At 39.1% G+C, this 26465-nt stretch overlaps 1 protein-coding gene and 1 long non-coding RNA gene across 7 annotated transcripts in view; one reads left to right on the top strand and one right to left on the bottom strand.

The window, feature by feature from the left end:
- Positions 1–26465, bottom strand: part of RAPGEF2 (Rap guanine nucleotide exchange factor 2) — a 157131-nt gene that overhangs the window by 24998 nt on the left and 105668 nt on the right. For all 6 annotated transcript variants that reach the window (XM_082237167.1, XM_082237170.1, XM_082237169.1 and 3 more), the window contains 9 exons: positions 21246–21377; positions 11103–11280; positions 10641–10777; positions 9245–9403; positions 5885–6037; positions 5438–5602; positions 1404–1511; positions 1111–1314; positions 892–1000 (listed from right to left, as the gene is read on the bottom strand). In XM_082237167.1, coding sequence (XP_082093293.1) covers positions 892–1000; positions 1111–1314; positions 1404–1511; positions 5438–5602; positions 5885–6037; positions 9245–9403; positions 10641–10777; positions 11103–11280; positions 21246–21377 — 1345 coding nt within the window. The remainder of the gene's footprint in view (positions 1–891; positions 1001–1110; positions 1315–1403; positions 1512–5437; positions 5603–5884; positions 6038–9244; positions 9404–10640; positions 10778–11102; positions 11281–21245; positions 21378–26465) is intronic.
- Positions 5992–25906, top strand: LOC309540465. The gene is made up of 3 exons (XR_014223318.1): positions 5992–6072; positions 9136–9221; positions 25600–25906. It is a non-coding gene; the product is annotated as an uncharacterized lncRNA (long non-coding RNA).

The following is a 26465-nucleotide window of genomic DNA, read 5'->3' as shown; positions in this document are numbered from 1 at the left end:
AAGCCTCAAAATAAGTTGTTCACCTTATACCTAATAAAGAGAGTTTAAAAATCCATAGACAGCTAAAGAGCAAGGGCACGTTTATGTCTGAAACAAGAAAAAAGCTATGGCATATTTCCTTCCAGAAGGTCAACTAAAATTCTACAGCAGCAAGTCTAGGAAAGCCATAACACTATAGTTATGCAACATATTCAGAGGAATGCTGCGAGGTACAAGGGCCTCTAAGAATGATTTTCCACAAACAGTTTTAGTAACTTTACACTGCTTCCAAAATCATTTCACACTAAGGGTCTTGGCTGTAGTTACTTTAGAAACATTATGCAGACATACATATTATGTTATGTATAAAGTTAAATTTCATTACTGCAATAGTCTTTTCTGACCTTAATCTTTCCTAAACTTCAAAAGGGAACATTTGTAATTTAAGGTTACAATTCCCACTTAAGAGGAAGTAAACCCCACTGAACTAAGTTGGACAGCAAATAGATTCCATTTCTTATTATGATTTTTTATCAGTTTTTTGAATTGTTATAAAATATTATAACATCTGCACATTTTGTTCTTATAAAGCAGTAACTATGAAGACTGAAACATTTATTGCAAGTGTGGATGTCTTGCTTTCTACCCTCAGTGAATCTTTTTCCACATCAACCTTGCCTGTGGAAATTCTGTTCTGCACAATTTAAAGATGTGTTCTGGAATGCACCGTAAAACATGGTCAATACTCATCTATGGTTGTGCATTGCAGAAAAAGATGGCAAGTAGTGAACAAGCTGTCTTTGTGCGTTTAAGGACATCCTGGTGAGGGTACTCCTGGTCTCATCGCAACACAATTCTAAAACTATTGCATTATAATAAAAGTTACACTTAAACCTATGGCTTTAAACTTACCAAATAAGTTAGTTTTCACAGTGATAGACAAATGTGTGTTATTTCGAAGAATTTCCATGGCTTTAGACAGCTGAATGTTTTCAAAATTTTGGCCATTTACCTCCAATATCTAGAAAGAGGAACAAAAGGATTGAATCCTGGCAATTCATAATGATGAGGAGTCTCCACTACAAATATTAGCATTCCAAGAAAAACCTTGATGAAATTTAATTTACATACCTGATCACCACGTTTCAAGCCTGCTTCAGTGGCTTTGCTACCTGAATCAACACTGTCAACAAAGATTCCAAATCCCTTTTCAGATCCTCCCAATAATAAGAAAGGCAAAGGGGCTTCCCGAGATGGCTTTGTTAATGTTATCATTCTTCGTTTAGCTTTAGCAGCACATGCAATATTTAACAGCCTCAAATGTCCACCCATTTTCTGTAGGGAGAGAATCCAGAGCCATTTGTTAGATGTAAAGTCACCTCAGTGTAGGACAGCAAGTCTCTTATTTTGCCAATAATCCATACCTCTCTTTCTAAATTGTTCTCAAATTCTTCCAGAAAACGAGTCATTGCAGAATCTCCCTCAAAATCATTGAAGTGATTGTTCACCCACAACAATACTACCCGTGTAACCTGAAAGAAACAATATAAATTCTTTATATAAATGCAGTTTAAAACCCAAGGAAAACTATTTTTCAGCTGCTTTCTTATTTTAGACATTTCCCAACACCATATACTTCAGTATCTGATCTAGTGACATTAAAAAAAATAATTCTAGAAGTCCACCAGGTTAAAAAAAAGAAAAAGCAAGAAACTGGGTTTTAAACATAAAGCTTCACATTTGTACAAAATCCTTCACGTACTTCTTTTCAGAGAAGAGAAACCCGGTATCCTACATTTTTACTGCAAGACTTCTATGCAAATAAGAAACACCACCATATCTCTTCATGAAACTATAGTGTTGAAATGGTAGCAATTTAGGACTTCCGGTCGGCGCCATCGGTTAATGGCGGATTTCCCTCCGAGCTCCGGAGGGCGTCTGCTTTTCGAGTTCGGGTCCTGTCGCTACGGCAAAGCGGGGACCCTTAAAAATTACAGGTGCTGAAGCCTGTAAACAAGGAGACTCGGTGGGCACCATTGCGCCCCCCCGAAATCGCGAAGGAGCCTTTTTAAAGGCTCCGGAATGGCAGCGGGGGTGAAGTGCGGTGCTGAGAGTCGTCACCCAGCTCGTGAAGCGAAGCCGCATCGCCATAGCCAGAGAGCGCCGATTCCTTCCTGATATCTGGATTACAAATTAAAACCTGTGAGTAGGACTGAAACTAATTTGGATTTACAATTACTTTAAAATTTTTTGGCTGAAAACGGGATTGGCTTTAAAGCAAGGAAGTCAGCCTTTCCCGGACTGCAAAAGTATACAGCAAAGAAAGTTAAAAGCTGCAACCTTTGAAAGATCTTAAAGAACCAAGCGAACTAGACATTGGCTTTGAAAATTCCCCCTTTTGGCTGGCAGGAGCAGAAGGGGGCTGAATTTGTGATTTAAACCTGCTGGAAAAGAGTTTAAAAAACTTTTACCGCTGTGTCAAATGCCCCTGAAACGGACTGTCTAAGTGAGGATGCCGGAAGAGAACTGTCAAAAGACAGGAAAATTGGCTTCCAGGTGGAGAAATCAAAATTAGAAACAGAACTGTTAGAACCCAATGTTAAGAATTTGTCAAGAATGTATAACTTGTTGCTTAAGTGGAATACACAAGACGAAACAGTTAAATCAGTTATGATTAAGTGGGCACAGGATATTGGTCATAACATTATGTTTGTTGACTGGGAATGGTTGTGGACCACCGGTATAAAATTTACGGCATGTAATGCCTTAAAGGAAAATATTATGAAAATGATCTATAGGTGGTACATGACCCCAGTCAAGCTAGCAAAAATCTATCATTTGCCTGACAATAAGTGTTGGAAGTGTAAAGAAACTGAAGGTACTTTCTACCACCTTTGGTGGACGTGCCCGAAGATTAAGGCTTTCTGGGAAATGATATATAATGAAATGAAAAAGGTACTTAAATGTACTTTCCCTAAGAAACCAGAGGCCTTTCTTTTGGGCATCGTTGGCCAATTGGTGCCGAGGAAAGACAGAACTTTTTTTATGTATGCTACTACAGCAGCAAGAATACTCATCGTAAAGCATTGGAAGACCCAAGATCTACCCACTCTGGAAGAATGGCAGATGAAGGTGATAGACTATATGACATTGGCTGAAATGACTGACAGAATCCGTGAACAGGGGAAAGAGACGGCGGATGAAGATTGGAAGAAATTTAAAACTTATCTCAAGAAATATTACAAAATTGATGAATGCTAAAATGTTGAGGTTTTTAGTAAGAAAAGGAGATTACAGCGACAAAAGATTAAGTAAAAGAAAAGAACAAATAAGGGACAAATTTGATAAAATTAAGTTTAGGAGTTGCTGAAATAATTTCGGAAATTGGGATGTAGAAAGGGGAGGTTTGGGGGAGTCAGAGAAGTGACGTTTATGAAAAAAGGAGAGGAAATTATACATGTTTGTTTCTTTATTTGTTTGTATTGTTTATAAAAACTTTGTAAAACCAATAAAAAATATTATATAAAAAAAGAAATGGTAGCAATTTAAAAAGAATTGCTTCTGAAGCAATAGGCTCCAAACAGTTAACTGTCTTACAAAAATAACGGATTAAAAAATAAATTTGGGTTACTTTTTCTTCTTTTAAAAAAAGGCCTAAAGGCCATTTCCAATTCTGCATGTTTCTGTAATATGCTTTTTAGCTATGCTACCTTAGTTCAAAAGGAAAACTTTGCTCCTGCTGTGTCAGCAAACTGAGTCACTATCAGAAGCCACTATTCATTATATAGATTTTAATAACATGGAATCAATACAACTACCACTTCTATGCACTAACAAAACACCAAATTCAATGCAGTCTTTCGTTACAGTGAGTTTAAAGAATCCATAAATAGACCTTGACAGGAACTGAAATTCCGACAATGTGCTGTTGAGAACCCATTACCCTCCAAGTTTCTAAAATCCCTGTTCTGCTACAATGCCACAAATTTGAAAGTAACTACTTGAATTCTTAGACCTAACATGAATTGAGGCATCCAAATATAGAATTCTAGAATTGTAGAGTTGGAAGGGACCACAAGGGTCATCTAGTCCAGGTACCAGCAATGCAGGAATATTTTGTCTAACATGGAAAGAAAGAAGCAAGGGACTTTGCAGATCACAGTGGTCTGCTGCCTTCTCCCCTGGATAACCCTGTTGGATCTGTCAATAGATCTTTTATCTTCATAGCCATTAAAGGCTAGAAACAAACTTTCAGGATGCTGAATTCTATGCACCTTAAATTTAGTGCACAGCTGAGGAACTGGACCTGGCTAGTGTATTGTATCCTTCCTTGCTCCAACCCACTGGCCAAGTGGGTGGGGCTGTTCACCTGTAAATCATCTGGTGTCATTATGATGTCGGATGACAACCTGAAAGGAGCGCACAAAGCCCCTTTGAAAGCCAGTTTTCGGTACCAATCAGTTTACAAGCTACCCCCTTGAAAGTCCATTTGCTAGTGGTCTGAATATAAGCCGCTTACAAACATATTCCAAAGGGTCGCTGTCAGCACCCAACAGCTGATGAGAGCTGAGAGCCTACCAGCTGCACTAGGGAGTTCCTGATGAAGTGCAGCCAGCCAATCTCAGTGAAGCTCCCTTTTGCAGCACTGAAGGACAATCCTGTGTGTTTCTGAATGTGGTTGTCAACTCACCACTCTGCTGCTTCCAGTTGGGGCCTAGGACTGCTCTGCCCATTTCTAACTCCAGTTAAAGCTTTTTAACCTCTTTCACATATCTGGCTAAAATCTAGTCAGGCATGAATGTCAAATGTGAAAACTTTAATCTGATTAACACAAACAAAAGTTTTTAAAACTGATTTTCAGGTCCAGATGAAGATGGGTACATTTAACGCTGTGGTCTAAACCACTGAGCCTAGAGCTTGCTGATCAGAAGGTCAGCGGTTTGAATCCCCGCGACGGGGTGAGCTCCCGTTGCTCAGTCCCAGCTCCTGCCAGCCTAGCAGTTCAAAAGCACATCAAAGTGCAAATAGATAAATAGGTACCACTCCAGCGGGAAGGTAAACAGCGTTTCTGTGCGCTGCTCTGGTTTCGCCATTAGCAGCTTAGTCATGCTGGCCACATGACCCGGAAAAACTGTCTGTGGACAAACATCAGCTCCCTTGGCCAGTAAAGCGAGATGAGCACTGCAACCCCAGAGTCGTTTGCGACTGGACTTAACTGTCAGGGGTCCTTTACCTTTTTTTCATTACATGCATTGCTACAAGTAGTGAAATAGACATAGATGGCCAATCAAGATTATATACATTCTTTTTCTCCTCCATAGAAATGTTATCTCCAGTGGGGGAGGGAAATATTGCCTGCTTTGTTGTCCAATTAAACTAACCGAGACCACTTTACAATTTGTTTAATTAGTGTATATTAAAATACGGTCATATTTTAGAATGTCATTATTAATGCAACCTTATCCCTGAGGCTAGGATCATTGAACCACTCCAATAACTTCTTCCCCACTTCCATCGGGCTGGAAAGAAATGTCCTGTAGGTCAACAGGAAATCCTCGATAAATGTTGGATCAACCACTGAATGTTCTTCCACCAAATGCATTGTCAACCTTTCCGGCGTTCCCTATAAAATGTAAATGTTCAAATATCAATACACATGAATGCATCTCAGCTTGAGCCCCCCCCCTTTTTTTTTTGTCTCACTGAAGTTAACATACATTTACTGGACCAGATTTACACAAAGTACCATACACAGCAATTAAGAATAGTTCTTTGGTGGTTTTTCTCATTAAAAAGTCTGAAAAAAGACAGCATCTGTATAACATTAGGATATAAATAAAGAAGACTGTAGTTTGAAAGAAATAGATAAACTGCTATTAGGTATATTATAGTATAAAAAATATACCTTGATAACAATGTGACCCTTTCTTGTTCCAGTGCGATCCAATTCCCTATGTTCTTTAACCATAACAATCTCTCCTTCTTCTTCTACCTTCTGCATGTTTTTCTCCACTTGGTTGAGGATGCGGCAATAATCTTGCTGAGCTATGCACACAAACTAGGGAAAATAGATTGCAAGAGACAAGTTCAAAGGTAATGGTTTCTAAAATGTTAAGAGTACTTTGTCCAACCTGCCCTGCTGTCTAGAATACCTTAGTCCCAAGTGTAAGGGATGCTATAGATTTGCCATCCTCAAATGTAGCAGAAGCTATGAAGTCAGACCTTTAACTTCATGAGATCGATTAATAACCCCCATTAAAGCTCATTATTATTACCTTCATTTTACTTTTATGGCACATACATATTTTTCTAAATTAGTTTTCCAGCTAAATGCAGGATAAATGCAGAAGTTGAACTTCTACAGGTTCCACTACTTCTCTGATTTTGGAACTGTTCACTATCACAAGGGCTACCATAAGCAATTTTTCTGTTATCACTGTAGATATAGTGCTTTATGCAATGAATATCCAAATGTGCCTTATGATCATTTCTGCTACACTAAGTGGTTGAATAAGCCAGAATGATATATTCTGTTATAATTCTTGCCTTAGGAAAGTGCATGATTAATTGATAAAATATGAATTAATGCCTATCAAAGAAATCTCATATCTCTATCCTTTTCCTATTGCCCTAAATAAAAGCTAAATCTGACTTGACATTTATTTTAAGGAAATTCCTAATTTCCATCTTGAGGGCATATAAAAAGTAAATGGTGAAAGGAAAATGCCTTTTTAACAGTTGCTTCTACAATTAAAATAAGCAGTTATTTCCCCCTTTTAATCAGAATATTATTGCCAAGCATATTTAAGTAAAATAAAATATGTGATTCCTTCCACCTGACAGTCATGTCCTCACCCTTTCACAACATGCAAGTTTTTAACTGAACACACCACACTTGTGCAATGTCCAGTTTTTATCACCCAGGGTTGTTGATGAACTATTTTGGTTCTAGAAATGAATGTATTCCCTTTTATACTGGAATGTTTAAAATCACAGCTTTTTATATTCTTGGATACAACTGCAGCTGAGATTCTCTCTCTGTCTAACTACCAACTGCAACTGCTGAGACCGTCGTAGGGAGAAGCAGCAGCAGTAAGGCACTCCTCTCTCTCTCTGTTATGAATATGAATCTAAATTATCCTGTATTTAATACAAACTAATTTCATTTTGTAAGCCACATTGGGCGGGCTCTACCTTGAAATACAACATTTAAGAACAAAGAAAGAAATGAATAAATATTCATATATTTCAAATTAATATTCTTTCATTTAAAATTCACAAGAATGTGATCTTTACTTACAAGTGTTGCAAATAGGTTCATTAACCACAAACACTGGATATTCATTTTGGTTTTTTGACAGATCAATGAGGCCGCGCTTGAGACACTGAAGTTATAGTACAGCCACAAGTTTACATCACTTAATGTTCTCATATTTATGGCACATAATGGCTTTGTTCAGCTGCAATACAGTTTAGTGCTATGTGAGCCTCAGGCTGGCCAGCTCACCTCTCCATATTCCTTCTTTGGCACAGCGATGGGTAGGAGTACAGAAGCAGTCACTTCCATTTTTAACTAACTTAAGGTTTTAGCTAACTGATCAACCCCAGTTGGTAGTTGTCCAAACCTGGATAACCCTTGGCTGTTCTTTTTATGGTTTAGTAAACAACTTCATACTGTGGTTTATTATTGTTGTTGCTACCCTTGTTATATTAATTGCCTTCTAAATTTATAGTTTCAAGGCGATTTAAATGTAAAATAATTCTTTAAAAAATTAAAACACAAACGTATTTAAAACAGGATGAAGACCCTAACAAGTAGTCAGTTGTTAAGACCCATTTATCCAGATGGGAAAGCCTGCTGACGTTTCCCATACCCATAGATCAGGCATAGATCTCCAGATCTATGGCGCGCAAGCGGCAGGGACTCCTTTCTGAGGCTCCCTCTGCCTTCGCTGGCGTGGGTGAGCTACCTCTTTCTGGAGGGGAGAGAGATAGCCCGCTCACCCCTCTCCCTCCACCTTGGCTTTGGCTGGTGTGGGGGAGGTGGGCAAGCTTTTTCTAGGAGAAAGAGATAGCCCATTCGCCCTCCACTCCCAGAAGATGGACTAGGTGGTAGTAGCCAAGAGCACCGAGCCTGTCAGGCTCCATGCATTTGACTGCCTTCACCCAAGCAGGCAGGCTGCCTCTTTCTTCATGGGGTGGTTGTATTCCCTTGGAAGAAAGACACAGCCCACCCTCCCAGGTGAAGGCAGCCAGGCAGTAGCCAAGTGTATGCTTTGCCCCAGCACCACCATCAGGCAGCCTCTGCACCACTTCACAAGGTGTACGGTGCAAGCCACCCTATCCAGCCTTGCAGAACAGGGCTGCCTGATGCTGCTGGCGAGCGTTGAGCCTAGTATCAGCATCAGGGAGTCTCTGTACCACAAGGCTGCCTTCACCTGGGTGGCTGGGCCCCATCTTTCCTCCTGGGGTCTAGCACTCACAAAGCTGTTTTTTCTCAGCCGCACCCAACTGTCCCAGAGCTGATACCATATGACAGCAGGTGTGATGAACGTCAAGCTGCGGCTGCAAAGACACACTAGAGTAGTGTACTCCTGGTGCGGGACTTAAATTTGTTGTCTTTTGCATTTTGTGTCAAATGCACGCTCTGCTTTGTTCAACTTAGGAACTGTTCATGTAAATTTAGTGCCAACTGTGCCTTGTTGGCGATTGGCTCCACTTAGAACTCTCCAACTGGAACTTCTGAATGAAGTCATCTTTTCCAAGAGTGGCACTTACATTTTGCACTGAATTTAAATCCACCGCCAAATGCAAGAATCACTCTTGGCAGGAATCTTTGCAGCTTGGATTCAAGCTGAGACTGCAAAGGGGAAAAAAAGTTCCTTCGCAAGCATAGCTTGAATTCATCCTGAGACCACAAAGGAGGAAGTGGATGCTCTTAAGAGTGGCTCCTGATTCCTTTGCCATGGGTTCAAAGTTAGGTCACCTGATGTGTTGTGTTGTGTTGTGTTGTTGTGTTATATGTTATGTGAGTGGCAGGTGGGTGATCCTGACCACCTGTCAAAAGTGGCCTGTGGAAGGTGAGGGAATTCTGGATCCAACCCACTGGCCAGCTTTGTCATAGAGTAACCACATATTCTGATCTCTTCCACACAGCTGTGCTGGAGAAGAGAGGAAAACACACCAATAATAATTCAGCATTACATCTGAGCCTGTCATATATTTGTATATTATTCTAACAGGTAATTCAGATTTTATTTTCTACCTGGCAATCATCCACTTTGGTTCTCATTACTCCTTTCATGTATTCTTTGTCCATGGTAGGGGAAACACCAAAACTGTTTCCCATGCATAATATTTCTGATCTTCCTTCAGGATGGGTTACTTCCACAGAACCATTCAAAATAACAGACCAGGAGTCCAGCTAAAAATGAAACATAGAGTTTGAGACATACAAACATAGGAAAACCATTTCACCTTTTTTAGGTATCATTGTGTGAATTTGTTTTTCAATAAATGCTTGCAAAAGGGAAATGAAAAAAGGGGGAAAGTACACGTATACATAATAAAAAACCCCTTCAAGATCCTGCAGTTTTACCAACATAAACTTTACACATGTACAGAGGTTAAAGGAGATGCAGACATATCTACTGGATATGCTGCCTTATTTATCAGCTACTTTTAAGGCAAAGAAAATTAAACATTGTATTTGCTTCTCCTATAAGCAGCATGGAACAGGACAGCTAACCTTTTCAGACCCATGGGTCACATTTGAGCTTGCCAAACCATCCGAGGGCTGCGTGACACATGGCTCCTGATCTCTCAAGCTCTTTCTTACACTTGCTTGCTCTGCTCTCTCTTCAGGATCTGCATGCAGACAGGTACACTTCGAGCACACTTTCCCCATGCCTACAACACTCGCTGTTATCGCACACCCAATGCTGATATCACACACCCAACCCTGATATCGCACACCCAACGCTGATATCACACACCCAACGCTGATATCACACGACCAAACCAGACAGCACTCTATCGCTTTCACTCCTGACTCTCCTCAACTCCTCTGATCAAAAGATGCTCTAAGCCAAGCTGGCAGTTTTAGAACACGGAGGGTGGGGCAGTTGGCAGTTATAGATCACTTCAGTTGCTGCAACTAATTTGCATCTGATGTTATCAGTCAAACTGAAGCCTTGTGGTTGTAAGGAAGGGCTTGCAAATACAGGAACATAGGAAGCTGCATACATTTAATACCATTTTTCACCGGCATAACATTCAGGCTACATTACACCCCTCTGTGATCTACTACAAATGTACCGTATTTTTCGCTCTATAACACGCACCCGACCATAACACGCACATAGTTTTTAGAGGAGGAAAATCTGTAGGCATGCCACCCATAGGCATTCCCTCCATAACACGCACAGACATTTCCCCTTACTTTTTAGGAGGAAAAAAGTGAGTGTTATGGTGCAAAAAATACGGTAAGTCTAAGTCCAAGCTACATTAAGAATATTCTGTTCAGCAAATCTGTAATTTCTATAAATAAATAAATCTGTAAGCACCGGTGCAAAAATATTTTATCGGGGGGGGGGGGTAAGAACATAAAAAGGAAGTTTTAGATCTCACAGGAAGGACCACTGAATTATGCAACTACTTACCTCTTCTCCATCATTTAGAACTATGGTCCCCGCCCTTTCTACGACTGCGAACACCATCACAGCACAGAGTTCTCTCCTCACTGACATTGTCATATTAGCAAAAGCGGGTAACTGATGCATGAATTCCAGGAGTTGTTCTAAAGAATAATGAACTCACTGAGTTAAACATGTATAAGCAATGACAACTACTTGATAATGAGATTTTAGGAATATGCCATGGGATTCTAAGATTGTTTTATTCCACAATGTTTTGTGTACTGTATTTTCATTATATTCTACAGGTTTAACAAGTCATAAATCATACTACGTTTCAAGCATTTTACAACTTCCTTTTGTTTATTATATTAAAAATCTTTTTTTGTTAAAGTGTCATTTAGTAAAATTTTGGAAAATAAAATACATGTTAAAGAAACTGCAAATGCCACTAACATCTTCCTCTGCTGGGTTTCCACGGTAGCTTACCAATATCATCATCTGTCCTGTCTATTGGGTCTTTCTCCAGGCAATCTCTAACAATATCCCTGCTCATTAGAGGGTCAGAAGCCCTCTCAATATCCTCCTCATCATCATCATCCTCAGAATCCACTGCTGTCTCTGGTAACCCACTCAGATCCATATCGCCAGCTTCACTCTCTGTGGCCTGAAATGATCATTAAGTATCGAGAGAAAAAATCAGTGGCTTCTTATAATACTAAACACAACTCAAAACATGTACATGCAGCGAATTTAATATTTACTCCACAGACAAGCCAAGGTTCATCTTTTCTCAGCACTTTACCATTACCTGTGGGAAGTATATAACAGGAATTCACTGTATTTTGGGTAAAAAAGACACACCTTGCTTATATTGAAAGCAAGATTAATATATTTGTGAGTGCTGCTTAGTCCCATTTTCAAACTCATCTAAAGTATTACATGTTCACGATGAAACCTAGAATACTGCCATCAATTAATCACTCACTTCAGTCATGAACTCAGCAGGTGAGCACCACCAAAGGCAAAGCAGAGCTACCAAGAAGCAAATGGGATGCTTCAGTATGCTTTGGGGAGCTCTGTGTTTTGTAGAAGTACAGATAATTTTCAAGAACAGAAACCTAAGAGCCTCTACCCCTACTCCATGCAAAGGAACAGCTCAGTGAGGACTTGGCATGCTCACTGGTCACAGAATAATGTCTGATTGGGGCAGAAAAATTGAGGTGCTGCTATAATGCAATAGGGTATCCTGCAAGAGGACATGGATGGTACCATGAATAGAAAAACTCCATGCTGCAGCATCTGGATGCAGGTCACATTTGTATCGTAAAATTGCAAACAGCCTGTCTATCAGATATGGGAGTTAACTTCCAGACACTGTACGTGTACCAGAGAGGAAGAACACTATCTCCCAATTCTAATCTGCTCTGTCGATCATATGGAAATCAGAAAATCCAGCCAACACATGGCTTAAGGTCATTAATAGGTACCCAGAGGTGAATACATTTTATTGTTTCAGTTCTAAGATGGAACACTTAATAAATCCCAAACATATTTGCCTGCCGTCTGAAATAAAGCTGCTTTTTCTGCAGAAGTAGATTTAATGCCACAGCATCTGCTAAGCGTCAACTGTTATGATTTGAAGGAGATGAAGACTATTGAGAATGCTCTGTAAACCATTGCTTTCCAAACTGATGTTTACTAGACTTGGGGCTAAAATATTAAAGGTCAGATAGCAGTAGAAAAGGTCAAGTATGTTTTTTTTTAAAAAAAATTAATTTGAGATATGAGATTATATGAGATGCACATGCTAGACTTTCCACAGATATTCTATCCTTATAGAATTTTAAAAAGTTGTTTTCAATGGAGAGCTGGATAAATGCTCTAGCATAAAAATTGTGAATTTGACACTCTAGCCAAGCTATTCCAAGTACTGTACTGAAAAGACTTTTCCTACTGTAACAAATTTATCTGCCCCCCCCATAAACTTTTTGTTTTAGTCTTAACTGATAGTCACTCTTCCCTTATAGACTCAATTTAGAGGTATTAATCGATTAACCACCCAAATACACTGTGCTTTATTTCAGCCCAATAATGTGGCCTTGCCAGATTTGTTCAGCTAATCTAGTATCATCTACTCTAACAGGCAACAGGTTTCAAGGACCTCAAGTTTTATCTCTGGTTAAAAGCCATTTTAGCAGAAAATTCAAGGTCTATAAACCTGACCTAGTATACAGTCACTTTCTATGTTTCTTGAGCAAACAAATTATTAGCCATGTTGAACACAAACTATACTATTTGCATAGACTTTATCTTTAAGGATCATAGACCGCATGCTTCTGTAAACCAGGAGAGGGCTTTTGCACTCACGCCCTGCTTGTGAACTTTCTATTGGCACTGGGGCTGGTCACTGTAGGAAACAGGATGCTATGCTACAAGGGTGAGAAAACTTTCTGGCCAGAGAGTCACATTCTTATCTTCCCACCCCTGCTGGGCCAAATATGACAGGTGTGGGGAGCTTCACAGTGCAGAATTCTGATCGTAGGGTATTTACAGTGCTCTTTGAAAGCTTTTTTGGCAAATAGCCTTGCACTGCTGTTTAAACCTCTGAAGACTGGAGTTCAGAAACACCTTTCTAGGATGCAACAGAAACATTTGTCTAGATGCACCCTAACTGAAAGCAAATATTCAAAAATTGAAATGAAGAAACAAGACCATGTCAATTGTATAATATTCCCAGTGACAGATTATTATACATGCTTTTGCTTCCTAAGCCTAGGCTTTAATTATCAGCCACTGCTCTGTTTCAAGGAGTTCGTCAGGATTAGCTTTTGCTGTATTTGTGGACTAGTGCAAATGATACACACAACTTCAAACTGAATAAACTATACTGGGGTGGAAGAATTCAAGTTCAAGCAATCTGTTGAGCATCTAAGTATGTAGTGAAATTATGTCAAATTGGAATATCACTTGTGTTAAGTTTGGCTGAATATGATGAAGTTTCTCTTTTTTCTTTTTTGGGGTGTATGAGTATACTTAATCAATTGATTAAAAGCTACCTCCACAGAGTGGCCAGGTTATATGGACAGCTGATGATAATGCCATTAGGTCAGACCATGCATCAAAGTCCAATAAAAAGTTATGACCACCATATGGATGCATAATTATTCAAAAGTGGTTCATGGCAGCCTCTACATAAAGACCACATTTTTTAAACTGGCACCATAACATCCATTTATTCTTTTTTTTCAATTGGTAACAAACAAAGAAGGTAAGTGCCCCTTAAATTAGTGTGGCCAGGCACCGTGGTGTACTGACGACTCTTAACATCCAAATTGAAGTCTAAATCATGAGGTATGGTGACTGCAGCCTTTGGGCAATGTGGGGAAGGTACTGGATGTTTCGTTACCTAGTATTATCCATCCGATCGCCACTGTCAGTATTTTTGAAGATACAATCTAGCCTTAAAGGCCAGGAATTTGTTACGGACGTGAAATTTGGGATAGCACAACATTCCAAGAAAAGCTTGAATGCTACACAATACTACTGTTTTGCAGGCAGAGAGCAAACTGCTTACCCTGACCCTGCAAAAGTACAGTGTTAGAATTTTTCAGTAGATTCAAAGGAACCTCAATGACCTCTTACAAATGGTGATTGTAGGAAATTTCATATTGGCAAGTAATTCTTGTTTTAAATGGATTTGTCTTTTATGTATAACACATGACATACAATTTTAGAAACAAACATAAATATTTAAACAGGAATATTCTCAGATTATTGCCGAAAGCATCTCAAGATTCAGCTTCATGATTTATTCAACTCAAAGGGACGTCTATGAATATATTTTCATTGCACAGTTGCTCTTAAACCTGCAGTATTAAATACTTCATATGAAGCAAATACCGGAAAGAGTTAACTGAGCATACAACACCATAAGTAATATTTGCAGCTACTATTTTTTACTCCATAATCAAATATAAGGTGAACCATTACTTCTGGGTATGATTTGTGAATGTCTCCATAAGAAGGTGCCCAAACAACTAAAGGAAGAAACCACACTAACAAAACCCACAGTGTAGTCAGTAACATTAATATTTACATAATTTACCATTTTAAAAAGAGTAAGTATAATATATATGGATATCAACCTTCTGAGAACTACAAAAGTCTCTTATCTTCCACAATTCATTTTCTAGTTCATTTATTTGTGTTTACTAGACTATGTTAAATAACAAATGATGGATAGTAGTTTTTATTAAGTGCTTGTTCAATTCAATAAAGTAACATACTCATCTATTTCCCAACCTATAAACAAAGTCACCTGCAACAATGTGAAAACAGAAAGTAGTCTCTAGTACAGCACCACAGAACAAAACATTACAAAGCAAAATATGCATTTTAATTTCTATTGATCACATGTCATAAACAACTACTAATTCTACATTGGCATAATACCAGCTCTCACAAATACTTTACTGCCCCCTCCTGACACTGTTGTTGCCCTTTCCTTTCAAATTACTTTCTTCCACACGCTTCTCACTGGAGGTTACTGTGGTGGTGGCTTTTGCACTTCCAAATTCTCCCTGCTTCTGCTGACCTCTCATTCCACTGCCTCCCAAATTCATTCCGCAAAAATCTGTTCCCCTTTGCATCTCATCTCTATATTTCTATCCTGTATCACCTCCTGGCCACTCTCAACTTTCCATTCAGACTCCGACAACTTCTGTACCTTTCTCTTGTGATTTCAAACTTAACATTCATTGTCTCTGTGACACAGCTGCTTCCCATCTCCTGTCCCTCATTCCTACTATGTTTGCTTTGGGATGCATTCCCTTACATACAACTTTGGGCATTTTCTTGTTCTCTACTTCACTTGGAAATGCTCCGCTTGTGCCACAGAGTTCATCCAATCTGAGCAACACATTCTCTCCTTCAACATGCACACTCTCTGCCTTCTGTATATTCTACTTCTTGCTCCATTTGCCACCTGCAGTCAAGTGGTGCAAGGCTTTCTTGGGAACATTGCCTACTTCTCTGCCATGTCTCCCTTTTGCTCTTCAGGGGTTAAGTACAGTTCATCAACCAACTCTAGATTTGTTTGCCCCAGCTCTCTCAGCTAACTACTGACCCCTCTAAATACCCCAGCATTTAGCCAACATCCTCAAGTCAATCTCTTTGAGTCAAACAACACATAATGATGAATACATAGCCTAATGTTATGTGGTCATTTTTAAAACAGCTGCTGCCAGGAGGAAAGGACAATACAAGTAGGATCTTATTGTTTAGGAGGAAGGTTAACCCTTTCCCCTTGCATTATGTTTCTGACATACATTGCATACCAGTTTACTGTTTCTCACCAAACTAAGGGGAAAGATTTGCTTGGACCAAAATGCAGGTGTAAAGGGTAGATCCACCTCACACACATGGTCCTGATTTACTCATGTAAATGAGAATTTCTGTTCATCACACAATCATGAACACAGTATCCAAAATGCACATCTTTCATCTCATTTCCAGCTATTTTGCCTCTTAAACCTACTTCAACCATTTTTTGCTTTCTCTTTGGTTGACTATTATGTTGTCCTTTATTACCTGCCCCATGATCCTGACTCCTGGGTGTCATATCTTTTTATCACAAATATCCTTCCACATATTAAATTTCTCCCCATCCTCTGGCTCCTTCCTTCCTGCATCTAAACATGCCTCTCTTTTTCACATTCTTAAAAAAATAATCTGAGCTTTACCCTTTGCTTTTGAATCTCTGGACTGTGCCACGTACTTCCCTGTCTTAAATTTCTCTCAATTCCTCTCTTAGTTCCCTGTAATCTGGCTTCTACCTCTTGAACTCCACTGAAGCTACCCTCATCAAATCACTCCTCAATGCCAAATCCAAAAGGTCTCTATTTATCTTCTTCTTCTTCTCATTGGTGCCTTTGTTGCCTCTAATACAGTTCATTACTTTTTCTGCTTCGCTCCTTTTACGTACTCTGTTTCTATGGCTCTGTTCTTAGCTGGTTTATTTCCTATCAGTCTAATTACTCGATCACTGTTTCCATAGGGAAAGTTCTTCTCTGCTGAACCTCCACAGGGAGTTATTCTCAGCCTTCTGCTATTTTCTCTAACTATACTGTCCCTTAGTGACTTCATTAAACTTTGTGGCTTTCAGTACACACTGATGACACCCAACTCTACCTCTCTGTCCAATAACTTTCCTCCTACATCCAATCCTTCATTACCAACTGCTTTTTTGTTTCCCTGTTTTATGTTTCATTGTTGTCTCAACACATACAGGGCTGAACTTTCCTACTGAACCTTACTGTCTTTGCACATGCTCCTTATCCATTGAAAAGATTACTACCCACTTGTTGATCAGACACTTGCTGATCAGCTTTGTGTTTATCTTTAATTCCTCCACTCCATTTTATACAATCTGTTAAGTCAAGTTGCTTCTCCCGGTACAACATTATGAAAATAGCCCCTCCAACTTTTGTGCAGCAGTTTGGTTCATGCTCTAATCATCCCCCAACCTGAATTGCTAAACTATTCTCTCTAGCTTGCTGTTGTCACATTTAGCCCTCTCTCATCTCCATCCTCTATTTTGCTGCCAAAATCATTCATTGCTCAGACTATAAAACCACCCTCCCTAAACACCTGCACTGGCTTGCTCTTACCTTAATCATCCTTACCCTCTTTGCTACTGCTTCCATGTTGAACATTAGATTTGTTAGTGCCTCCTGGTAGAGAGTACTTTGTTATCTTGTAAAGCACCATACACATTATGGCACAATAGCATAAAGGAAATTGACTAGATACTTGCAGAATAAGGGGCACATGAACCAATCTACTGAGTATGAAGAAAAGACTTTGAGATGACACAAGACCAATATCCGTAAGCACAACCCTAATGGGATGAAGATACTGTATTCAGGATAACTTATTCTGCAAGAAGCCTCCAAATGTAAAAGTACTGAACAATGTTACCTTTCTTTATATCTCAAGATTGTGTATTCTTTTCTTGGTTCAGCTTTTTGATTTGGTTTGTAATTTTGGATGGTTCACTGCATCAGAAGAGCAAGACTAAGCAAATGCCTGGCTGCTCAATTCTGTTGTAATTCAATGCTTAATAAGGTCATCCAGATGGAGGGAGTCCCTAAAGGAAACAGGTTAAGCCACAGACCTGTTGGAAACAAGGAAAACACTAGGTACCCCCTTGATTTTGGGGACAATAGGGTATAAATAAGTCATGAGATTGCACTAGTTCCCTGAGTTATAGACTGAATATCTTGGATAATCAGTGCTATATTGTAATAGTCACATGATACAGCCAAAGACTGAAGCCATTATATTAATACTGTTGAATCAATATACGTTTGCTTAGTCTATCACTTACAATGATTTTATCTTCTAGATTTAGTTCGGCCAAAGGCTATCTTTTGCTTTGTTTTTGGTTATTCCACCTTCAAAACCCCAGTGAAAATTAAGTTGCTCTTTGAATTGCTTATTATTATTTTTAAGAAAAAAAGTATCAAAGAAGTGAGAAAGTGTGGAGAACTTCTCATGGATAGGTGCACAATTTTGTTGTTACTTTCAAGTTGGCCAAGGCACGTTTCTTAATGTTCTTTCAATCATTCTACAAATCATCTCGCTGGTACTCTGTCTACCATTCTTCAACCTTCCTGTGTGTTTTCCTTTTCTGGAACCTCCTTAAATTCTCAGCTGGACTCAGCTGTGTAGCTGACAACTACTCATTGTTATGGTTTTAAGTGAAGGCCTTTTACTTTTAAATAAATCAGTGTTGAAAGACATTAAAAGGTAAAAGGAAGAACTTCCATTAAAAAGCAAAATCAGCAAGTGCACCATGCTCAGGAATTCAGTATCCAGCCACCCTTTCCCCCCACACTTCATTTAAAGTTCAGTAGGAAATGTTGTGAGGTAATCCCTCCTATGGATCAAACATCCCAGGCAGACAGAGAGACTGCGGAGTGCTAATAAGACTGCGGAGTGCTAATAAATATTTAAAGTATAGAGAAATGTACACCCAACCCATGGACACCTTGCAGCAATAAAGTAAATTCTAAACCCTGTGCTCACCAAAAATTTCAAAAGAAATGCAAAAGTGTCCTGAGAATGGGGATGGGGTGCCTTTTCACAGGTTTTTTGTGTGTGAAACTGGAAGGCAGCATTTGGCTAATGTGCCTTTGTCTGCATTTTGCAGTAAGCAACTAGGACAGGTGATCCCAAAGGATGTGATATGCACTAATTATTTGATTCATTTTGAGGTTCACCAGTAAAAAACACATTGGCCCTAAAAATACAGTGTTTTGCTTCCAGGAATCCCATTTGCTTCACACTCCATTTTGGCTAGTTTCCTGTTGCTGGGAGTTAGCTAGTATAGGGAAGGTTTGATCTGATAGTATATTTAGAACATATTGATCACTGGACACCAAAATTACCACTTGACAATTATCAGTTCAATGGAGTTGACCAGCAAACTGGCCCAATGATTTCCAAAACTTTAAACTAACCTACAGACTGCTTGAAGCGCCCCACAGGCACAATATGTCTAGCTGCAGATCTGAAAAGGCAGAGGAGGGAAACCCTGCTTTTTCAGGTTTTGCAGGGGCTTCACTTGAGCTTCAGGAAGTACCAGCATCACTCTCTCTGCCTACCATGGGGAGGGGAAAGCCGCTTTGCAAGACCCGAACATAGGTTTTCCTCATCTGGTGTGGGGAAGCAGGGGGGAGGAAGAAGCCTGTTTTACAAGCACCTTTAAACTCAAGAGAAGCCTCTTTCACAGCAGATCAGAAAACAGAAGGGAAAACCCTGTTTTTTAATTCCACTGTGAAAAGGGGTTCTCTCGAAGACACATTGCTTGTAAAATACCAGCATCTGTCTCTCCAGCCCCTGAAATGGCTTAAAGCGGCAAAGTGCTGTTAGAACCAGCCACCTGCCTCTGTCTAAAGGGAACATGAGGGCTAGCTTAAAGCGGCAAAGTGTCATTTGACCCAGTCTCTCCCATTCTTTAAAGAGCTGTTTCAAACAGCATTTTGCTCTGCTTCTTTCAGCAGGAGGAAGACAGCAGTGGTACCCTCTCCCCCTCATCCTTAAATAAGAAGGGAAAGGGTTCCAAACCCTGTCCTCTTGCCCAACAGTTGGTATCACCAGCAACATCAGCTAATGGGTGGGTGTAACTTGGGAAAAATGGAACCCCTTAAGTGACCCAGGGGCTGGCAGTTCCATACCCCTTAGTTCTTCTACAAGACTTGAGCAAACAATCTTCACACAATCATCATAACCATTCAAGATCACATCTTTGTATTCCAATCAATACAAAAGCAGAGGGGTCAAACTGAGCTACAGACTACGTATCTATAATCAGACCCTTACCTTCTCACAATATTTGTTTTATTGTGGGACAATCAATCCCAACCTTTAGTAATTACATCCTACATTTATTCTGAATTCAAACTTTCCCCCCTTAGGCATTTCTTAATATACAATTTAAGACATAATCATAGAATGAACTTGCAGAAATGCCCCACCACCATCACCAACGGCTGTTTACTTTGTTCTTCATGACAATGTTTTGGACTCTGAAAGTGTTATGAACCATATCCCTAAATCTACTAATTATTTCCTGTTACCTTACATATTAGAAACATAGGAAGCTGCCTTATACCAGCTCAGACCATTAGTCCATCTACCTCACTACTGTCTATGCTGATTGGCAGTGGCTCTCCAGAGTTTCATACAGGAGTCTTTCCCAGCCTTATAAGGAATGCCCAGGATTGAAGCTAGGATCACTAGCACAACCCTTCTCAAGCTGTATGTAATGTGCTTACATTGAAACATGTTCAGTCCCAGGCTAGGCTCTTCCTGTTCTACTTCACTTTCTAATCTGAGTTTTAATGATTTTAACCTACTGTTTCTAATCATTTATTTGTTTATTTTTTTGTTTCATGTCTGCTCTTACCCTGATTTTGTGTTATAAACTGCACTGGGAACTGTTTGGTTGAAGGGCACTTGATATGTTAAATAAACCAGCCAACAAAAAAAAGTGGAACAAATAGTAAGATGTCACTTGTAGAAGGTTAGCTATTTCATGTGCATGCATGCGCAAACTGATTGCGCTGTTCAAAAGTAAAGACCCTTTTGTAAGAAACAAGTTTTATTTATGACATCTGGATAGTTTGCCTTCTACTTAAATGGATGGCAAGCCATTGTGAAATTGCTATGACTGCACTGAAATAACAAAGCATGATGTTCCCATCATTATCTTCATATCATCCAGATTTCTACCAAATTACTAATTACCCAGAGTAAACAAGGTCTTCCTCCATTAAGCATGCAGGAAAGTGTGTATCTCAATCAGTAGGGCTATAAAGTGTCATTTGCCTCCAAAGGTTCTAACTGGCATTTGCAAATGAATCTGTTTTCTAATAAAAAAAATAAAAAAAAATACATGAACACAGAATAGGGAAAGGAGAGGGTGGGTGTGGGTATAAGATTCTGTAGACTATGAAACTAATCACTACAATTTAACCGAATTCTCCCAATCTCCATGTAGTGATTTTGCTGGTTGCCATTTTTAAAATACTGACTTAGCTCAATTACAACTGTTCACTATCATACCTGGTAGATATCAGACAGGCTGCTGCTTCCAGAGTCGCTAGTGATACTACATCCTGAATGACTAGATGAAACGTGGGTCACCTGTGGGTGGAGACTGTCAGTAAGGTGCAGTTTTGTGAAATCTGCAGGAAGCTGTAGACAGAAACAGAAAAGGCATAATTAAATTGTGTACCTAGGCATTCACTTCATAAACATTTGAATGATTAACAGTACTCGTCAGTACTAAAACCATACAAAATTCATTAAGCAAATCCTTAAGGACAGAAGGGTTGAGAGGGTGTTTCAAATGTATGCTTTGTAAATATGTGACAAACATAAACATTACTATGGCTGTTGCTGTAAATGTAAGAATGGAATATGACTTGCTAAGAACAAACCCTTTAGTGAGCATTTACTCATGATTCCCACTGGAATCATGTGAACGGTCTCAAAGGAATCAGTGGGAGTTACCATGACTATATTTAGGATGGTAGTCACTGGCTTTTGTGAGATGAACACCTATTAATGCACAAATACTTGTGCCAAGTAGGGTTGAGGGAGCAATGCTTAAATATTGGAATATGTTTCAAACTTGTTTGATTCAGTTTTTAGAAACTAATGAGAAGTAGGAAAATATTTCTTAATTTGTGAGGCAGAAATGCAAAACTATAGCTATGTATCATGCAACGTGTAAGCGACTGAAATTGTGTTAAACAAAGAAAGCTCTGAAATTTCTATAGTCTGGTTTTTTAAAAACCAAAACATGATCTCATGGCTAGCATAACCTCTCAACTGCTGTGTTGTTGTTGTTTAAACACAGGTTGGTTGACAACATAAAATACTTTTTTGGGGGGGTTGTACTATTTTTTTCTAAGCAGTAATCTGAAATAACAAATAAATAGTAAAATTATTTATCTCTCTAACCCTTAATTGTTCATTCAGAACCTATGTTGGTCAACAACAGTCACATTCATTTTATGCTTCTCCCATAGTTCACAAATTTCCAGAGGAACCAAAAGATACAGACCCCTGTGATGCTTGCATACTTAATAAGAATTTGGAGGTAGTTTCTCAAGCTTTAGACATCCTTACCAGTGGTTTTTCTGGAAAGTTCCCACACTCCAGACCCTCTCATTCAATTAGAATGAAAGTGGATTGGGGAGTGCATGGGGCAGGAATAATAAACTTGCCTTTGCTATCTGCTCTAGCTACTTTCTTTGTTTCCAGTTCCCCTATAGGAAATGAACCAGCAGAAGATGGAGCTCAGCTAAATTAGTCTCTATCTGGTTGCCCTCTACTCAAACTATAGCTTTTAAAGAAGTTACAAGACACTGCTGAAAAGCATGGCTCCAAAGAGCCACACAGTCCTCTTTAAATATTTCCACAGCTGAGCCTGAAGCGATTCAGCTGATATGGACAGTGGGAGGTTATGGAAGAAGCTACTACTTGTCAGCTAAGCACAGTAATAAGATCATTCCAAAGCAAACCTAGGTCTTCCCCACTACTAGACTCCACTTTCGAAATGCAGAGCCTACATAAGATCACCGTTTCCATTGTAGAGAGCAACATCTCCCTACATCACCTAATAAGAACACTTATACAATCTTGCACAACTCTAAAACTAATCTACCCTGCCTAGTTTTTCACTTAAGAATCTTATTATATTGTTTAACTAAATCATTGCACACACAAAATAACATCCATTAGTACAATGGAACTTCCCTTCTCCTACTCACCCTGCCCCCTCAAACATGCCCCCAGAGCAGATTTTGGGGTAGCGTAGGGAACAGGCGGTAAGTGAAAAGGAATGGAAAACCATGTTGCCTTTGCAGAAGTCATTCCACACATACACAATAATTTAGTTGGATACAACTCTAAATATCTGCATGTTAAACTAAGTGCATAAAACCCCCACTCCTTGAACTGCTCATATGTAGACCTAAGACAAACCATGGCTAAGTGCAAACATGTGGGTTCCTCAAGAGGAGATTATGGCCACTTTGGTCTTGCTTTGGCCCTGCTGCACTGCAGCGAACTAATTCATGACTTGGCTTCATGCTTCAAACAAGGTTTGTTCTTGGTTTATAACTCGTTGCTTGTCTGGAGAAAATAAACCACAAGCCCTGGTTTAAATGAACACACTTGATAAGTTCACAGCAGTGCAGCAGGACTAGATGAGCAGCAAATTCGCTACAATCTCCTCTCTGGGAGGCTGAACACACAAAGCCATGGTTTGGCGTATACACACACACACACAGAGAGAGAGAGAGAGAGAGAGAGAGAGAGAGAGAATAAGGCTTCACAGGTCAAAACGTTTACAGAATACCATCACCATGTATAGAGAACACTTCAATGTAGTTATGATTCGTGTGTGTGTGTGTGTGCGCGCAAGGTGGCCAGACCTCAAGTTGGTTTGTAGGCCCCAGAAAGTTGGCCAAGGTGGAATTAGCCCTACCCTCAAAACAGACTAGCCACCCTTGCTCTACAAATGTTCTTCTTTTTTCTGGTATTCAGGACTGCTCTTTTGTTCTTTTGTCTCTATCAAAGCCAGATTCCAAAAACTAAAGCAGAATTACACGGTGCTGTTAAACACTGATCTAGGAAGCACCATTTTGTACTAATTAAAACTAGCATACTGATGAAGAGTATTACCCAAGAGTCATTTATGGGGTGGGGCAAATGGGGAAAAATAACAGAATACAGAAGTGTCTGTTAAAAGTAGCCTAGAGAATATGGATGCAGAAATGTAAATTCGTGATTGTCACTATAGTTCACAGTTACTGTACTTTAGTTTTATTCCACCAAAAAATAGAATAGTCAGTTACAATTCTAAAGTGATTGTGATTAAATATTTAGGAAAACAAATTATGACCCATTCTAAAGCAGCAATTTCTCAATGTTAAAGCTCATCAGTATTTCAATAGGAAATTGTAAGGAATAACTGGGTCTCTTACTTAAGGAAAGTATGAAAGGGCCATTGAAATGCTCTGTTAGTCATCATTTCTGAGTGACCTTATAAAGAATCATAACTATGGCTGACACAGATTAACAAAGTCCAAAGACAAAGGCATTTCAAGGTCCTGTGGTAAATTATTAAAATAGATTTTCTATATTGTTTCAATTCTACAAAGCTAACATAAATACATTTTTTAAGTGTACTGTTCTGGAATCTTGACTATACCACAGGGTTGTCATACACTATTCCCTCTCAAGCCCTTTCCAGCAATATGTTTGTAACACTGAGCTACTTTGCAGAGTGGAGGTAACTCACACATTCGCAGCCACATCACCCCCTATAATATGATACAATATTGGACTTTGTTGTGCAGGCCATTTTTTTCAATCTGCCTTTGCTGCTAACCATTTTGTTTTGGGGTGCCCAGTTACATCACTAAAATCCTTTGTATAGTGAGGATAACATGGTGAGGGAGAAAATAATGTATGCCTCATTGTGATCACTACAGTAAAGCTGGGATATAAACTGAATAAACAAAATTAACAAATGTACTTCACCCACCCACCCCCAGTCCATTTCCCAACAAACTCTCTTTGCCTGTTACTCTCACTCAGCAATCTATTAAACTCCCATGCTTCTCTCAAAACAGTTTAGTAATGAGTATGTGAAGGGACACCCTTCTGAATTCCTGTTGCCCAACATTAGCCATAAAAATGCATTTTAAACAAAGATTACAAATATTTTATGCAATTCATGGGTAATAATGACACTTACTAGACATTCCTCTTGACCCAACACAACAAACTATTTCACAGTACAGAGATATATTTTCCCCTAAACAACCCCAGCAAAGTCTGTAGAAGAAAAACACACATATCTTGCCAACTTTTGAGCATCAAAAGTCAAGTGGTTAACAAAATCAGAACAGTTTCTTATCCTTTCTATCCCCAAATTGGCATGAACCATCCTCAAGCTTACCTTTCCTATGATGCCAAGTTTCAAATCAATCCATTGAACTATTTTCTAACTGTACTGTCTTCCCTCCCCCCAAAAAATTATCATTATAATGGCAGGATTCAATATAGCTGGCTCACACTTGACATAGTGTCAATACTGTGGGCCTATAAATCCTGACAAGTGATGGTTAACACTTCATGCATCTGTTTTTTAAAAAATCTTCTATAATTTATTTTGAACAAATTACATCCTCACAATAATACAACTAGAAATGCAAAAATGAGGGAGGAGCAGATTTTAAAAGAGAGGGAAAGAAGAAATGAAATAAAATTACAGACCAAGTAATAATACAAAGGCTTTGCACAATGTACTACAGTAAGCAACATTAGGCACAAGGTTGTCATAACAGTACTGTAAATCAAACAGTAATAATAATATAATTATATTTTATTGTTCTTCCAGGTGTGAGGGAGTGTTATCCAATACCTCTTTACTCAGGAAACAATATTACCACATTCAAAGGTATACAAAGGCTGGGGGTTATCTCTTATTAGCGAAATCAACAAAGTCATGTATCAATTGAAGTGGACTGCAGCCCACAAAAGTACACTGTCATAAAAGCATACTGGTCTTTATTGGTTTTGCAGCCTCTTTTTTCTTTCTGCTCCTATAGACCAACACAGTGACCTGTCTCAAAATTGTTCACACAGAAATGCCAACACACAGTCAGAACTCTTGCTACCAAAATGGTTTCCCCTCAAATAGCTACACTGGCATTCTGTCTATCCTTACCTTCAAGTTCCCTTCATAGCCTTGACTCCCATATCTCACATTTCTAATATTCCAATACATCCCTCCCCATGATATTCTCTCAAGCTCCACCAACATCCAAAGATCTCCTGCTCCTTCAGTGGCAACCTCCTCTCCTTGCTGCACTGTATGTTTGGAATTTCCTTCAATGATACCAGCATGATGTCAGCTCTCTGACTTCATAAAAACAACATATGAGGACACCTCATTAGTTACTCCTGTCCTAACTATAGACCAGCCTGTAAGGAAGCCTAAGCACATGTGACCAAAATAATCACATAATGCTTCCCTATTAATTTCTGGAATAATTGAACACTGCCAGTTGAACAATAAGATCTAGGTTAAAAACAAGGTTTGCAGTTATTTGTCTTATACACTTCTTATTTCAAGGCAATTCATTTTCTTTCCTAACCAAGTGAAACATTGGAGGAAATATTAGTTGTATGGTTCAGTGATTTACAGGGCAGCAGTCAATATACCTAATTACAGAATAATGAACTGATTTCTATTGATTTCAT

This window comes from Podarcis vaucheri (genome assembly GCF_965113315.1).
Source record: "Podarcis vaucheri genome assembly, chromosome: 9".
NCBI lineage: Eukaryota > Metazoa > Chordata > Lepidosauria > Squamata > Lacertidae > Podarcis > Podarcis vaucheri.
The sequence above is the reverse complement of the archived record's forward strand: the minus strand, read 5'-3'. Positions and strand labels throughout refer to the sequence as shown.